General features: G+C 36.7%; 1 protein-coding gene across 2 annotated transcripts in view; it reads right to left on the bottom strand.

The window, feature by feature from the left end:
* Positions 1-17,698, bottom strand: part of atp8b1 (ATPase phospholipid transporting 8B1) — a 70,356-nt gene that overhangs the window by 40,814 nt on the left and 11,844 nt on the right. The window contains exons 1-4 of one of the 2 annotated variants that reach the window (XM_061877132.1): positions 12,706-12,808; positions 8,014-8,195; positions 1,265-1,362; positions 890-1,003 (exon numbers count right to left, since the gene is read on the bottom strand). In XM_061877132.1, coding sequence (XP_061733116.1) covers positions 890-1,003; positions 1,265-1,362; positions 8,014-8,176 — 375 coding nt within the window. In that variant the 5' untranslated portion in view covers positions 8,177-8,195; positions 12,706-12,808. Of the gene's footprint in view, positions 1-889; positions 1,004-1,264; positions 1,363-8,013; positions 8,196-12,705; positions 12,809-17,698 lie in introns of those variants that run through there. The other variant, XM_061877131.1, reaches the window with a different exon arrangement.

The raw sequence follows: 17,698 nt of genomic DNA, 5'->3' as shown, positions 1-17,698 counted from the left end.
GAACCGAACCGTGACCTCTAAACAGAGGTACGTACCGAACCGAATTTTTTGTGTACCGTTACACCCCTACTCCACAGCTTAGGGGATATAAAAAGCCATGCTATCCCTAGAGCTCTTGGATGTAAACAGAAACAAATATTGACAGCATCATTACCAAGTATAGTATCCGTAAATGGTCGATACCGCAGTGACTAGATCAATATTTTTTATCATACAAAATGGTTTGTCGTTTCTCAGAAAACAAGCTAATGGACGCAGGTGGACTTCAAAGGCAAAATCCAACAGATTTAAAGAAGATCACACAGTAGTTATTGCTTATTTTTAGTTATGTTGACTTAATGTTGCTCAAAATACCGTAGATCATAAAAATGTATAATTAAGTCATTTAAATAGTTAGTTGATTGTTACACTGCCACCCTGCATTTTGTGTGATTATAATTGGGCAAAAAAATGTAACAATTCAAACGATCTTGAAACTTTTTACATTTCGCTATCAGCAATTATGTAATCAGTCCTGTAACTACTTCATATTGGATACACATATTTGCAGTATCTCACAGAAATAACTTAAATACTCAAAACAACAAACAAAAAAGTGCTTATTACATTTTAACAGCATTGTAAAGTAACTATTAACAGTAATTTAGCAAGCGGATTGCTAAAAATAATAACAATAATCAATAATAAACGAATGCGTCGGCAGCTAAATTAAGAGTCTGCTTTAAAATGGTTCAATAATCATTTCATTGTTTTTTGCAATAAAGCAGAAGGCAGATACTGTACTATAACTGCATTAAATGAATCCCCTTGCAGGGACCATCCAGTGGTTTGTTGTCATCTTTGACAATACCTTTTCACTTTTGTGTGAGTAGGACATCTAGACCTTTACCTGCAAGATCAGCAGAGCCAAGAAGTAGATGTTTGCAACTCTCTTGAACTGCTCAAACAAGTTGAGTGGAAGGAAGGTGAAGACGTTGTACTTGTACGTCTTGATGGCATTTCCCTGAAACCATAATGTTTGATGAGCACAAAGCCAAGAAGCGTACAGTAATGACACAAAGGCTATTCGACAGTCGTAATTACCACTTGTGTAACAGTCAGAGACTTCAATACACTTTTTAAGTAGACCAACACAGACTGATCTTTGTTCCATGATGTATCGGCCCAAGTCAGATAAAAGATAACGTTTACGAGTTCTGGCTATGTTTACACAAGAATGACAAGTTAACATTAGAAGTTAGTAGGTTGGTCGTCTTGCACTTACAGAATATTTGCTCTTCTTAATGCACAGGAATGTTTTTTTGTCAAATTCTGGCAGGTGATGATACGCTCGGTCATTGGCTTTCACCCTCCAAGCAATCTCTATGAAAAAAGAAGACAACATGAGATGATATTTTATCCTTTTATGCATCGGTTCAGTCAAGTTGAATCATTTAGATAACACATTTAAAAACAACCTTCAGTTGCCAAAGTGCTGTATGGACATAAGATACAATTTGTAAAATAGTGCAAAGCTGTCTCACGTGTGCATTTTAACACGATGCTATAATAGCAATTCTACCTTAAAAGTGCAAGAAGACATCACATAAAAATACTAAAATATTACATTGTAGTAAATAAATTAAATGCATTGAATAGAAAAATAAACAACCAAGATATCCTGCCTAACTGGATTTGAACGCCAGGGAGTAAACGTATGTTATAGTCTAGATTTAAACTAGCTCAGGGACTCAGAAGATAATAGAAAGTGCAAGGCTGTTTCACAGTCCAGGCCCAGCTTCTGAAAAGGCTCGATCTCCTCTGTTTTTTAGCCTGGTTTTAAGCCCAACCAGACAGAGGTGGTCTGAAGACCTCAAGGTCCTCCACGGCTGAAGTAGCTCACTCAGATAAGGCAGGGCTATTCGCTATAAGCACTTAAAAACGATAGTACGATACAATTTTTAAATTGGCTTCTAAAAAGTAACCGGGATCCAAAGAAGAGAGGCCAGGATGCAGGCCTTCGTACAAAGAATTACAGTCACCCAGGCATGATGTTACAAATGTATGGAGAAGTTCTTTAAAAGTCAGCCTGTGGAAGATCGGGTTTGACAAGGAGTCGTAGCTGAGAGAAGCTAGATTTAATGACACAGCTATGTCTATGAATGTTCTCATTCATCCAGGTCATTGTAATCTCAGGGCATTCCATCAACCAGAATGTTTCTAACGCCTGTTATTAGAAACATTCTGGTCACAGAAGGTTACCAGAATGTTTCTAACTCCTGTTATTAGAAACATTCTGGTCACAGAAGGTGACCAGAATGCCATTTGTTGACAACTGAATGGAATCCTTACATGGGGGATTCTGACTATTTTGGACTGGTAGTAGTCGATCCACAGTCATCGTTCTGTCCCACAATACCTCAGTGCTTAAAAGGGTGACTTGTCATTGGCTTTGACAGTAGGATGGCTCGTTTGCATCACAACAGTTGTTTTTCTCACTACGATAAGGGTAAACCATCCTTGCCCAGGCATGTCCTCCTGGTTTGGAGTATAAATATTTTGGGTTTTGGCACCAGCTGCTAGACTAGATCCAACCAATCTAAGTCTATGAGCACCAACTGTTGAAGCCTGCTCGGACTAGAGGCGTAATGTCCTCTAAGACAAACCAAACAGTCCAGTTGTTATTTATTGAATGCCAGGAGAATGACAGAACTAATGTGTTTGTCCAGCTTAAGCAGGCCGTCAAAAATAAGCACAGATCTTCTAGTAGATGTTGAGCAGAGCTCAACTTTACCTACAAATGAGGCATAGGGATGCAATATGTACATAAAGCTACCCTAAGTAGCATGTTAGCATTGGTTAGCTCGCAGTCATGCACTGACCAAATAGGCCTGATTAGCACTCAAACAAGTCAATAACATCAACAAAGCTTTGAAACTTTTGGTGAACAAAATGAGACAAAAAAGGAGTGGAAGATTTTATATGTAAACAAAGTGTTGCGTCACAGTCCACACAATGGTGAGTTCAAGTACCGACGAAATTAGTAGGACAAAATGATGTTCACCAAATACTCTAATCCATACAGTTACCACTGACTCTTCCAGGCTACATTATACACCCCCCCCCAACCCTGCCCACCTCAACCGACGCAGGAGGGGGCGGGGTGTATAATGTAGCCTGGACGAGTCAGGGTTGCATGGGATTCTGGGTATTTGTTATGTTGTGTTTATGTTGTGTTATATTGCGGATGTTTTCCCAAAATGTGTTAGTCATTCTTGTTTGGTGTGGGTTCACAGTGTGGCGCATATTTGTAACAGTGTTAAAGTTGTTTAAACTGGCACCCTCAGTGTGACCTGTATGGCCGTTGAACAAGTATGGTCTGATCCGTGAAGCATACACACAAACATATTAAACAGTGGGCTTTCTAACAATTGGGAAGGTTTGTGTCATGTTTGTCATTAAACAAAAAATACAACAAAAAAATTCTTACCCGATCCCTTTTTTTAAAAATGCGCCAGGAAACCACTAGGGCGGCGCTAAAGAGCTGTGGGTTGCTGACCTGGTCTAGCCTGTAGGCTTACAGAAAAACTTGTATGGGTCAAAAATGACTGGAACCATTCTAGGGTTGACCCTTAAATGCCACACATGACTCCAGGTGAGTTGAAAGTATGCCTTGGTCTACCCATCAAAAGCTAATGTACAAAAACTAAAGGCACAGCTAAAAACAGGTCATTAAAAACGTTGCTGTTTATTTAAAACCAGACCGTAATTTCTCAATATTTTCATTTGACAAAGTGGGAAAGAAGTTGATCATAAACAACCTTAAAGATCTCAAATAAAAAAGCCAATTCAGAGATTGGTGTTAAATTTGATAAAATATTAGTGTTAGGTTATTCTTTGTGATTAGCGGTGGACCAAAGCATGTTTTAAATGAGTTTGGAAACATCTCAGGGAATAATTTACCAAATGAACAATACATGCTACTTTGTTGCTTTACTGTAGATCAGGGGTGCACTCAGCTCTTTTTGTTATTTCTTTATTGTAATTATTAACACAATATATTGAGAGATATATTACATTAGTTTGCTTTGTCAGCTGTAACACAAAGTTAAAATGTGGATGTATGTTCAGATAGCTTGGCATTTATTGACCTATACACTACTTAGGGATGTAACATTATAAACATTTCATAGCACACTTATTGAGTGTATAAACATGTTTGTATTCTTCCTTTATAATTTTTCGGGGTATTTGGTATCACAAACCCCAAAAGCAGTGAAGTTGGCACGTTGTGTAAATGGTAAATAAAAACAGAATACATTGATTTGCAAATCCTTGTCAAGTTATATTCAATTAAATAGTCTGCAAAGACAAACATTATTTTTTGCAAATATTACCTCATTTGGAATTTGATGCCTGCAACATGTTTTAAAAAAGCTGGCACAGGTGGCAAAAAACACTTAGAAAGTTGAAGAATGCTCATCAAACACTTATTTGGAACATCCCACAGGTGGAAAAGCTAATTGGGAACAGGCGAATGTCATGATTGGGTATAAAAGCAGCTTCTATGATATGTTCAGTCATTCACAAACAAGGATGGGGCGAGGGTCACCACTTTGTCAACAAATGCGTGAGCAAAATGTCGAACAGTTTAAAAACATTTCTGAACTAACTATTGCAAGGAATTTAAGGATTTCACCTTTCAAGGTCTGTAATATCATCAAAAGGTTCAGAGAATCTGCAGAAATGACTGCAGGTAACATTGAATGCCCGTGACCTTGGATCCCTCAGGCGGTACTGCTACAAAAACCGACATCAGTGTGTAAAAGATATCACCACATTGGCTCAGTAACACTTGATGCCATTCAATTCTAAGGTAATGATTTGCAGTGTACTTAATTGAAAATTAGTTGATAAGGATTTAAAAATCATTGATTTCTGTTTTTATCTACGAATTATTTACAATGTACCAACTTCACTGGTTTTGGGTTGTGTAAAAACGATGGTCTATGTGACGTCACGTGAGTTCACTTCCTGTTTAGACACCTCTGTGTCCTATTCCTCTATGTACATTACAATGTGTTAATACATGCTTAGTTTGTGGTATGAAGTAAGGAAGCCACTGTCTCTTGTACAGTATTCATGTTAGCATTTAAGATAGCTAGTGATTAATGTGCTCAGTAGATGAACATCATCGTCTGTCCGTGAGGTTCTCAAAGTCAATCTTTATCCAAAACAGGATTACTAACCGTTGGGGTTTTACCACGGTGTATCATTAATACTGTTAATCGTTACATCCCTATCAAGAAAGACATATTCCATGTTAAAATGGTGATGTTTTGGGAGACCAACCACCAATAAAATGTTTTACAACTCATTTTAATGGACGAAAATGTTTATCAATACGAGTTTTAATGTACAAGCTGCATCAGAACCAATTAAGTTTGTATCTTGAGGTAAATTGACAATAACTCTGCACTTCTACGTCCACATGTTCCCTTCTTTTCTGCAAGCAAAACTTGTATCACTCGTATTTTCTGTGCTTTTGTGCTTCTCCGTAAATAAGCACTGTCACCGGTCCGTGAGTTCATCAAAATGCAGGTAAAATTCACGGTTTTATGATCATTTTGATATAAAAATGTTAATGCAAACTTTCAGAAGTTTTTCCACGGTTTATCCCTTGTCGTGATGTGCTCAAATAAATAGCACAAAATAATGATAATAATAACAATAATATTTATAAAAATTAATAATAGAAACATTCCAAAATAGATTATAAACTTTCTTAATTGTGTTGCTGACATAATAATTTCCGGTTGTATTCTTTTCTCAAAACGATTGTTCATTACCTGTTAATTGTTGGTTACTTTCTGTTGTAACATGGTTCTATCTACCTTCCTGCGAAAAAATTATAAAGCACCTAATCTTCTGTTTTGATACTTTCATTTGACGTATTTTGGGCGAAACTAGGCATTTGTGTATTGATCCAATACTAAATAGCTACAAGGGCAAATTGGTCATACAAATAATGCTGATAGTTAATTTCCAGTTAATCGAATGATCCCATTTTGATCACATTTTACAAACACAATCAGACAAAAACATTGCATGAAGGTGTTTACAATACCTGTGTCCAGGGACTTTTTTGTAAACAATAACAAAAACGTCATAAAACAAATCGTGGAAAAGTGGTACTGCTACGGCTCATATGGACTACAGCAGAGAAATATATTTTAGGTGCTGTGGTTAGGAAACACTGGTCTAACCTTCAAGAAGGGATGACTATTGACAATTGGGGTAGCATTATGATTGAATCTTTTTCATCATATTTAATGCTCCAAGCATCCTTTAAAGGGGAACATTATCAGAATTTCAAAAGGGTTATAAACAATAAAAATCAGTTCCCAGTGGCTTGTTTAATTTTTCGAAGTTTTTTTCGAAATTTTACACCTCCAGGAATATCGCGAAAAAAAGCTTTAAAGTTCTTGATTTTCGCTATTTGCGATGTGACTGTCCATTTCCCTGTGACGTCATACTGGGCTGCCAATACAACAACATGGCGGTTACCACAGCAAGATATAGCGACATTAGCTTGGATTCAGACTCGGATTTAAGTGGCTTAAGCGATTCAACAGATTACGCATGTATTGAAACAGATGGTTTGAGTATGGAGGCAGATAGCGAAAACGAAATTGAAGAAGAAATTGAAGCTATTGAGCGAATAGCTATTGACGCTATTCGGCCATAGCATGGGTGTACCTAATGAAGTGGCCCATAGCATGGCTGCCTTATTAGCAACGGCGGGGGTGCATAATTCGGCACAACAGTGCAGACCAAACGATCAGGACTTTCGCATCTTGTGACACTGGAGCAACTTAAATCCGTCGATTGGTAAGTGTTTGTTTCGCATTAAATGTGGGTATCTACTTTCAAATGTACATACAGCTAAATAGCATGTTAGCATCGATTAGCTGGCAGTCATGCCGTGACCAAATATGTCTGATTAGCACATAAGTCAACAACATCAACAAAACTCACCTTTGTGATTTCGTTAACATAATGGTTGCAAATGCATCTGCAGGTTATCCATACATCTCTGTGCCATGTCTGTCTTAGCATCGCCAGTAAAATGTGCAGACACTCTGGTACATTCAATGGAGGTCTGGCGGCAGATTTGTTGCCAGTGGTGCAACTTGAATCCCTCCCTGTTAGTGTTGTTACACCCTCCGACAACACACCCACCAGGCATGATGTCTCCAAGGTTACAAAAAATTGTCAAAAAAACAGGAAATAACAGAGCTGAGACCCGGTGTTTGTAATGTGAAAATGAATATGGCGGGTGTGTTACCTCGGTGACGTCACGTTCTGACGTCATCGCTAAAAGAGCGATAAACAGAAAGGCGTTTAATTTGCCAAAATTCACCCATTTAGAGTTCGGAAATCGGTTAAAAGAAATACATGGTCTATTTTCTGCAACATCAAGGTATATATTGACGCTTGCATAGGTCTGCTGATAATGTTCCCCTTTAATGTTTCCGTACCTCATTGGAAAACCGTTTCGACCACCCTGCTCCAGACACAGAAAATAAAACCTGATATAATGTTCTCATATGACTGTCATGTGGTCAAACACAATTACATGTAGTAATCTCACAAATTACACTTTCATAATAACCTGTTTTTTTTTTACATATAAATAATTTATATTTTATATTTAAAGATGTTGTGCAAAACATTACTACATTTTATTTTGTTGAAACAATTTAAAAAAGTAAAATATTTAAATTATTAATTAGACTAATTCATAATTTAAAATAAATGCCATTGTATTTTTGGTTGGGGTTTTTTACCTTTTATTTACAAAAATTACAATTATTATCTCACAGTCCAAGAAAATAATATTGTAGAGAACAATCCCAGCCACACAATATTCCAAATAACAATCCACACAGCAAATAAGACGCACAAACATAAGAAAAAAAACCCAGAAAGGTCAAATGCCATTGTTGATAAATAAATAAAATATTCCCTCACCAGTGGGTCGAATTTCCACAGGGGGCTGCGGTGCACCTGGTGTCTCCTCCTCTTCCTCTTCTGTGGATACATCCAGCTCGTCGTCGGTCTCATCATCACTGTAGGGCATGACATCATCATTGGGCTCCAGGGATGGATGGCCGCCTGTACGCCGAATACTCATTTTCACACTGTAGGGAGCTCTGTAAAAGATGTGATCATTCAGATATTTAAACAATAGCAGGAAACAATTGGGTTGAATTTGAATTAATTTAAAATAAAAATAAAAGTTCCTGCAAAAAGTAAGTTTGGACAGAAAACAACAAGAGGACCACAGGTTTAAAGCTTATCACTAAAAGCTGAACCCATCTCTTCTGTACCACTAATACTACCACATTAGTGCCATACAAACACACTGTTGGTTGTCATCCAGGTGGATTTTGCACAATGCAAAAAAGAGATGAAAAAATATAAGACAATACAACTAGATAATTGAAAAAAAAAATGTTTTTTCAGTAATTAAAAAAACAGACAGTATTACTAACTAGGAGTGTGGGGAAAAAATCTATTCAAATTTGAATTACGATTCTCACATTAAGCGGTAGAAATCGCACATTCCCTTTGGGGCCGCGGGGGGCGCTGGTGCCTATCTCAGCTACAATTGGGCGGAAGGCGGGGTACACCCTGGACAAGTCGCCAACTCATCGCAGGGCCAACACAGGTAGACAGACAATATTCACACACTAGGGACCATTTAGTGTTGCCAATCAACCTATCCCCAGGTGCATGTCTTTGGAGGTGGGAGGGGCCTACCCCAGGTGCATGTCTTTGGGGGTGGGAGGAGCCTATCCCCAGGTGCATGTCTTTGGGGGTGGGAGGGGCCTATCCCCAGGTGCATGTCTTTGGGGGTGGGAGGGGCCTATCCCCAGGTGCATGTCTTTGGAGGTGGGAGGAAGCCGGAGTACCCGGAGGAAACCCGGGCATTCACGTGGAGAACATGCAAACTCCACACAGAAAGATCCTGAGCCCGGGATTGAACCCTGACTACTCAGGAACTTGGTATTGTGAGGCAGACGCACTAACCCCTCTGCCACCGTGAAGCCCGATTCAGAATCGATTCTCTTTTTTTTTTTAAATTGATATATATATAGTTTTTTTAATCAATTCAAAAAACAATACACAGCAATACCATAACAATGCAATCCAATTCCAAAACCAAAGCTGAGCCAGCAACACTCAGAACTGCAATAAACAGAGCAATTGAGAGGAGACACAAACACCACACACAACAAAACAAAAGTAGTGAATATTATCAACAACAGTATCAATATTAGTTATAATTTCAGCACATTAGTGATTAAAAATCCCTCATTGACATTATCATTAGACATTTATAAAAATAAATAAAAAAGAACAATAGTGTCACAGTGGCTTACACTTGCATGGCATCTCATAAGCTGGACAACACACTGTGTCCAATGTTTTCACAAAGATAAAATAAGTCATATTTTTGGTTCGTTTAATAGTTAAAACGAATTTACATTATTGCAATCAGTTGATAAAACATTGTCCTTTACAATTATAAAAGCTTTTTACAAAAATCTACTACTCTGCTAGCATGTCAGCAGACTGGGGTAGATCCTGCTGAAATCTATGTATTGAATGAATACACAATCCTTTTCAATCGGGAAAAAAATCATTTTTGAATCGAGAATCGTGTTGAATTGAAAAAAAATAACGATTTTGAATCAAATCATGACCCCAAGAATCGACATTGAATGGAATCGTGGGACACTCAAAGATTCGCAGCCCTATTACTAACTGTCTGGAATTTTGTCCCAAATGATCACTATACAGTTTATTGTTCCATCCCTCATCCATTAACAAGTAAAAAGTCAAGGGACGGTCACGCCATGTTCTTTCCGCAGATGCTGCTCAATTTTTTTAGTGCATTATGACAAATGACGAGAGCGGTCACGGTCGCCGTGGTTAAATTCCAGCCGTGAACTCATCAAATGCATCCCAGCATTTTAAACCGATGTCTTTACTTCCTTCTTTACATTGAAGAAGATGCCGACACGTGGGATAAGATCTCTCATCCAACAAAAATCACCACATAGACCAGGGGTTGGGAACCTTTTTGGCTGAGAGAGCCATGAAAGCCAAATGTTTTAAAGTGTATTACCGTGAGAGCCGTATCATATGTTTTAACACAGAATACAACGAAATGCATGCATTGTTTAAGTAAGACCTACATTTTTAGAGTATAAGTCTTATATTTTATATCATTTTTATTCTGATGCTAACCAATAATAAATAAAATACTTCTTTGGCAACACTAAATGGTCCCTAGTGTGTGAATGTGAGTGTGAATGTTGTCTGTCTATCTGTGTTGGCCCTGTGATGAGGTGGCGACTTGTCCAGGGTGTACACCGCCTTCTGGCCAAATGCAGCTGAGATAGGCTCCAGCAACCCCAAAAGGGACAAGCGGTAGAGAATAGATGGATGGACTTCTTACCATTGATGTGACTTATTGAACAGGTGCGGTTGAAAACGGATGGATGGGTTAAAATGCATAAGAATGTTTTATATGTTAAACATTATTTTTAACACCGATTACTGGCGGAATTATTCATTACTAATCGTGTTAAGTAATGTCAGCTCAGATGTATCTGAGAGCCAGATGCAGTCATCAAAAGAGCCACATCTGGCTCGAGAGCCATAGGTTCTCTAACCCGGACATAGACTAAGCTCAGAAAGTCACCCAAAGTTCTCAATGAACACTGACAATGTTTTGGATCACAAGAACTAAAGATGTCAACTCACAACTCCGACACAGACCTGCAGACAGTCAGTGCATGTAGAATATCACTTTTCACATCTGTCGGAAAATCCAACCCAACCTTTGATTCACAAACTTATTTGTGTGAATTAGTAACGTCTGTAAACAGGAGCTTCCTGATGTTAATGGCAAAATGATTCCAAGGTTAGACACGGTAAGACAGTTTTTTGCATTTTGATGCTCTTCTTACCATCTTGTTCTGATTCAATATCAGTTTCCCCCAATTCCCAAGACTTTAATCAGGAGAGTAACATCAAAAAAAGCTTGGATAGATTTTAAGAGAAGTTGGTGTACATCTTAAATTAGCAAGTGTCATTTCTAGAATGTCTCCTTGTGTACATTTCATGTCATTTTTCCACTTGGGGCCACAGACTGAAAAATCAAAGCAAGCAGTGGCCGTTTTGACATTTTTTTATTTTAAAAACCAATACAATATATGTATAAGCAATATACATTTAAACCTCCACTCAGGCTTGATCTCAGGGACCCCGAAGGGGTTTGGTCAAAAAAATATTAAAAACGTGTCATTATTCAGTATTATTTTGTTTTATTATTATTAAAATTTTAAATCCCTAAAACAACATTAGGTCCATCTGTCAATATAATGATTTTAAAGATTTAAGTTGTGTGCTCTTTTTGTCAAAGAAGACCCTGTTTTTTGATGGAAAAAAAACACAAAATATGCAATATTATCATCCAATATTTTTTAAGTAGAATATTTGAGATTGTATAATAATTGGAGCATTAAAAAAAGTCAATAACTCATAACACCATTGATTTTAATTCATTATTATTTTTTGAGCAATGACACTTAAAAACAAATCACACTAAAATAATTGGGGATCCAAAAGGGTCCTAATCATTAAAGTGCTAAAAAATAAATTATACATTTTTTTACTGTTTACTTTTAACACGATAATCTCGAGATCAACTTCAGATCTATCCGTCAATTATAAGTTTTATTGTTGTTGTTTTTTTTTTGTTCATTTTAATAATAATAATAATGGATTAGATTTATATCGCACTTTTCTATTGTTATATACTCAAAGCGCTCACAGAGAAGTGGGAAGCCATCATTCATTCACACGATGGTGGTGGTAAGCTACATCTGTAGCCACAGCTGCCCTGGGGTAGACTGACGGAAGCGTGGCTCCCAGTTTGCGCCAACGGCCCCTCCGACCACCACCAATCATTCATTCATCATTCATTCACCAGTGTGAGCGGCACCGGGGGCAAAGGGTGAAGTGTCCTGCCCAAGGACACAACGGCAGCGATTTGGGTGTCAATAGGTGGGGATAGGTTGATTGGCGCCTAGTGTGTGAATGTGAGTGTGAATGTTGTCTGTCTATCTGTGTTGGCCCTGCGATGAGGTGGCGACTTGTCCAGGGTGTACCCCGCCTTCCGCCCGATTGTAGCTGAGATAGGCGCCAGCGCCCCCCGCGACCCCGAAAGGGAATAAGCGGTAGAAAATGGATGGATGGATGGATAGGTGGGAAGCGAACCTGCAACCTTCAGGTTTCTGGCACAGCCGCTCTACCCACTACCCCATGCCGCCCCTTCTTATTTTATGCCCTTCTTTTAAAAAAAAAAACAGCCCAGTTTTTTTATATGGCAAACACAAAATATGCAACATTTTCCCCAAAAAACATCTTAGAGTGGAAAATTTAACGGGATGTAATTGGAGCCTTGAATAATTCATAATGACATTGATTTTGATTCATTATTATTTTTTAAAGAAAGAAACAGCCTGCATGGCAGCTTTGTGTTATTAGAGTAAACATTGCAACATTTTCTTGTTACATTTCACACGTTTGCTCCTACTTTTTTCAATCATATTTTTAAAATGTGCCGTGGAGCCGTTAAAAAATTACCCGCGGGCAGCAAATGGCCCCCGGGCTGCACTTTGGAGACCCCTGGTCTAACCTTTCCTGTGTGTTGTTTTCATTGCACCTTGTCAGCTGTCTTGTATTTAAAGTGGCGTCTTAAGTTGAGATGGACAAGTGTAACTTGGAAAATGTTTTTAAGCTGAAGCCCCGTCATCATCCAGTTAAACAACATACCACGCCTCAGGAAAAGCTCTTCTGCATTGTTTAATTGGTCATCAACAAAATAAAACATTCTTTAAAATTGATGCTTTGAAAATGGAAAAAATAAAGTGTCCAGAAGCTGTAAAAAATATTATAAAACTGTATTTTGTGTCAATTATTTGCCCCTTGAGGCATTTGTGATAAAGACTATATTAATCAACTTTGATTTGATTTATGGCAGTAATTCTCAAACTGTGGCAGGAGTACCACTAGTTGTACCATTTAAATGTACGCCAAATAATCACTCAAGTCAGAAGTGTCAAAGTCCTTTTCACTGAGGGCCACATGGCAGTTATGTTTGGCCCCAGGGGGCCGCGTCAAACTGTGATATTTAAATTGTTATGCATTTTATTATCCATCCGTCCATTTTCTACTGCTTATTCCCTTTGGGGTGGCTAGTGCCTTTCTCAGCTACAATGGGGCGGAAGGCGGTGTACACCCTGGACAAGTCGTCACCTCATCGCAGGGCCATGTATTTTATTAGTAAATGTTTTATTTTATTTTTTAACTAAAATGTAAAAAAAATATGGTAAGTTGCAATATTTTTCTACTGAAAAGTTAGTGTATTTTACTGTAAATGGAAAAACAGTACGGTTGTTTTTATCGTAAAAAAAAAGGCAACTCAGTTACCAGAATTTTACTGTTAGATTTACATTACTTTTTTTTTTACAGTAAATGAAAAAAAAATGCAATTTTACAGCACCTGAGCTGCCAGTTTGTTTGTTTTTTTACCGCAAATCAACAACTACATTTTTTGATGAATTACTGTAAATGCCAACACATCACAAAGGTTTATTACAGTAAAAAGAAAGTACTGTTTTTTTTTCCATTTAGAGAAAAATGCTGTAAAAACCACAGGAAACTTCACAATTTCAGCATGAAATCCATTAATATTTTTACATTACACAATTTGATGGATAACTTGCTGTGAAATCATTATTTATTTATTTCTACTCAAAATTATTTGAGGATATATTTTCGTATAATTAAAAAATATTAGAATTAACCTAATTTGCGATGACATGGAGTACATATGTTTATTCTTCTCTGTCCAAAATAGAAAGAAGTAATACATTTTGTAAAAAAAAAAAAGTTACAATATTATATTAATACATATTCTTTACAAGCTTTCGAAGGCCAAATAAAATGAAGTGGCGGCCCACATCCGAATTTGACATTTATGACTTAAATGTTCCATTTACCAATATTAAAACACAGTGTTACTGTTCAAAATACGTCTGTTATATTGGCCAAAAATATTAAATATATTTGTTAAACAAAACCTCCGCCTTGTTGTAATGAATACTTAGGCCAACTATGCAACTGTATTTTGTTTTTGGTCATCATGGTGGCACTTGGACAGCCAAGGGTTTTCTGAGGTGGAACTTGGTAAAGAACCACTGATCTAGAATAGTTTCCAACGACGTTGGTGATGACGCGGTGACTTCAAACTGCTGAGTCAGAGTGTTGTCACGCTATTCTTCCTCTACCTTCTTCCTGGAGTGAAAATGAAACAAATGAGCCGACTAAGAAATACGAATTCCAGTCTTCCTCACAGGAATGCAATGTGTGTGTGTGTGTGTGTGTGTGTGTGTGTGTGTGTGTGCGGCGATTATGAAGGCAGGAGTAAAGAACTCTGTAGGAGAGACAAAAAGTGAGCAAAAACCACAAAAAGCAAAAACAAACTTGCTCTTCTGTTCCTTTTTCCCCCATAATTTTTAATATCACTTCTTGTGTTCTTAATTTTTATTCTGTTATTTTTTTGTTATTTTTTTTTATTCGTTATTATTACTATTATTGTTATTGCCTCTTTATTTTATCAGTTATTTATTTTTTTCTTATTATTTTACTGTTTTATGTTGTTATTGATGTATTTATTTGGTATTTAAATGTTTATTGTTATATATAATTTATACTATTCTTTAAATTATGTAATTTTTTTGTTATTATCCAGTGCGGACGCATAAAAGTTGCATTTTTCCTGAATCCCGTGTGTTTTCTTTTTTTATATAAAGGACTTTGTGTTGCAACTTGCCAGAGCGTGAGAAGTCTTATATGAATGCAGTTTGACTGATGATTGGATTGTTTGGAAAATTCTCATACAGTTCTATTATAAAGTGTTCATGAACAAGTGTCAAAACTATTGACAAATGAATGAATTTATGGGAAAGAGTGATTATGATTGTGATCACAACCAACTAAGACAGGTCCTCGCTTTTGCACAAAACTATTTTATTCAGGCAGCCTCCTCAGCAGTAGCAGCAACACAGTTAGCATCACAAGAAAACAGGTCGGGTGGCGTCTGGCTAAGGAAGGTGAGTGACCATGGCAACGGGGAGGGTGGGACAGATGAGGGCATGGTGTAGTGACAACAGTGAAACCTGAGAACAAAGGGGGTAGCTCAGCTCTGGCCCCGACAGGTGAGGTGAAAAGCAAATGAACCACGTTACGAGGAAAGTGATGCCTCTCCATGGACAAAAAAACAAAAAAGCTGATAGTGTTCACCTGCCAGATGGAACTTCGTGTACAACGCAGTGTTAATACTATTTAAATATTTTGAATATTTTATAAGTTCAATCTATAAATTATTTTTAAGGTTATCTTGATTGCAAAAAAGAGCTGTCAAAATATAAGATACAGAAAAAAAAATGATTTTATGAAAATCAGTAACGGATAGTGAAAATAACTACCAGTCGCTGAATTGACGGATAATTTTACTTGATAAGACATTCTAAAAGAAAATTTGTATATCGAGAAATTGCCAGAAATAAGTATTTTATTCTGAAAACAAGCATTATTCAACTTGCAATTCTTAAACTAAGCATCTTCAGGATTTTGCAAGAATATTTAAACAATATTTTCTATGTGTGGGGCAAACCTATTTTCTTTCAACAGTTGTCAATTTTAAAAATGTTTAAACAGAGTAGAAAAAGATATATTAATGCCAAAATTAAAGAGTCAATGACTTAAAAAAAGGCTGTTAAAACTAGGGACATTTCCAGAAATAAAACGCAAATGAACCACGTCACAAGGAAAGTGATGCCACTCCATGGAAAACAAAAACAAAAAAGCTGATAGTGTTCACTTGCCAGCTGGAACTACATGTGCAACATTTTAATATAATGCAGTATTAATACCATTTAAATATTTTGAATATTTTTTAAGTTCAATCTATAAAGTATTTTTTAGGTTATCTTGATTGCAAAAAAGAGCTGTCAAAATATAAGATAAAGAAAAAAAAAATTACATTTTATGAAAAAACACTAACAGGTAGTGAAAATAACTACCAGTCGCTGAATTGACGGATAATTTTACTTGATAAGACATCCTAAAATAAAATGTGTATATCGAGAAATTGCCAGAAATAAGTATTATATTCTGAAAACAAGCTTTAAATTCTTAAACTAAGCATCCTCGGGATTTTGCAGAATATTTAAACAATATTTTCTTTGTGTGGGACAAACCTATTTTCTTTCAACAGTTGTCAATTTCAAAAATATTTAAATAGAGTAGAAAAAAAAATATTAATGCTAAAATTAAAGCGTCAATGACTAAAAAAAGGATGTTGCAACTAGGGATATTTGTGGAAATAAAATCTAAAGTCATGGGAAGTGGCCAATAATATTCAGTGGGTCAAACAAGGATACCTTTAACACAATACTTTTTAAATGGGGGTTTCTGATGTGATGATAATGGGACTTTTGTGTAAGAGAGTCAGCGATCGCCTGAGGCAGAGTGACAGACGACACTTCTGTGTTACTGAAGGCCAAACACAATTTCTTGTTTTGGTAACAAACAGCTAGAAAACAAGACCCACAATGCCTGCCTGGTTTTGCCCGTCCACCAAAAATGCAAAGACCAGTTTTTCCACTAAAGTGAGCACAAACAACACATTTCCAAAACTATTTTTAAGTACAGTAGATCTTCCAAAGGGACAACACCACACAAAAATAACTTGAAATACTTTAGATTAGTCAGTGTACAGCATGTACAGCATGGATTTCTCTCCACTGATAATGGGTGAACACGGCCATTATTGTCGAAATTAGTGGTTGTCAACCTTTTTTCAGTGATGTACCCCCTGTGAACATGTTTTTAATTCAAGTACCCCCTAATCACAGCAAAGCATTTTTGGTTGAAAAAAAAGAGATAAAGAAGTAAAATACAGCACTATGTCATCACTTTCTGATTTATTAAATTGTATAAAAGTGCAAAATATTGCTCATTCGTAGTGGTCTTTCTTCAATTATTTGGAAAAAAGATGTAAAAATAAGTAAAAACTTGTTGAAAAATAAACAAGTGATTCAATTATAAATAAATATTTCTAATCATCAACTTAAAGCGCCCTCTTTGGGGATTGTAATAGAGATCCATCTGGATTCATCAACTTACTTCTAAACATTTCTTCACAAAAAAAGAAATCTTTAACATCAATATTTATGGAACATGTCCACACAAAATCTAGCTGTCAACAATGAATATTGCATTGTTGCATTTCTTTTCACACTTTATGAATGAGCATTCATATTTTGTTGAAGTATTATCCAATAAATATATTTATAAAGGATTTTAGAATTGTTGCTATTTTTAGAATATGTTTTAAAAATCTCACGTACCCCTTGGCATACCTTCAAGTACCCCCAGGGGTGGGCGTACCCCCATTTGAGAACCACTGGTCTAAATAGCTAACAACACAAGAGTACCAAACTAAGTGTATCCTGCCTACAGTCCAGCATGGCGCAGGAGTGATGCTGAGGAGCTGTGGTTTTTAGACGCT

Source organism: Nerophis ophidion, linkage group LG17 (assembly GCF_033978795.1).
Source record: "Nerophis ophidion isolate RoL-2023_Sa linkage group LG17, RoL_Noph_v1.0, whole genome shotgun sequence".
NCBI classification, from domain to species: Eukaryota; Metazoa; Chordata; class Actinopteri; order Syngnathiformes; family Syngnathidae; genus Nerophis; species Nerophis ophidion.
The sequence above is the reverse complement of the archived record's forward strand: the minus strand, read 5'-3'. Positions and strand labels throughout refer to the sequence as shown.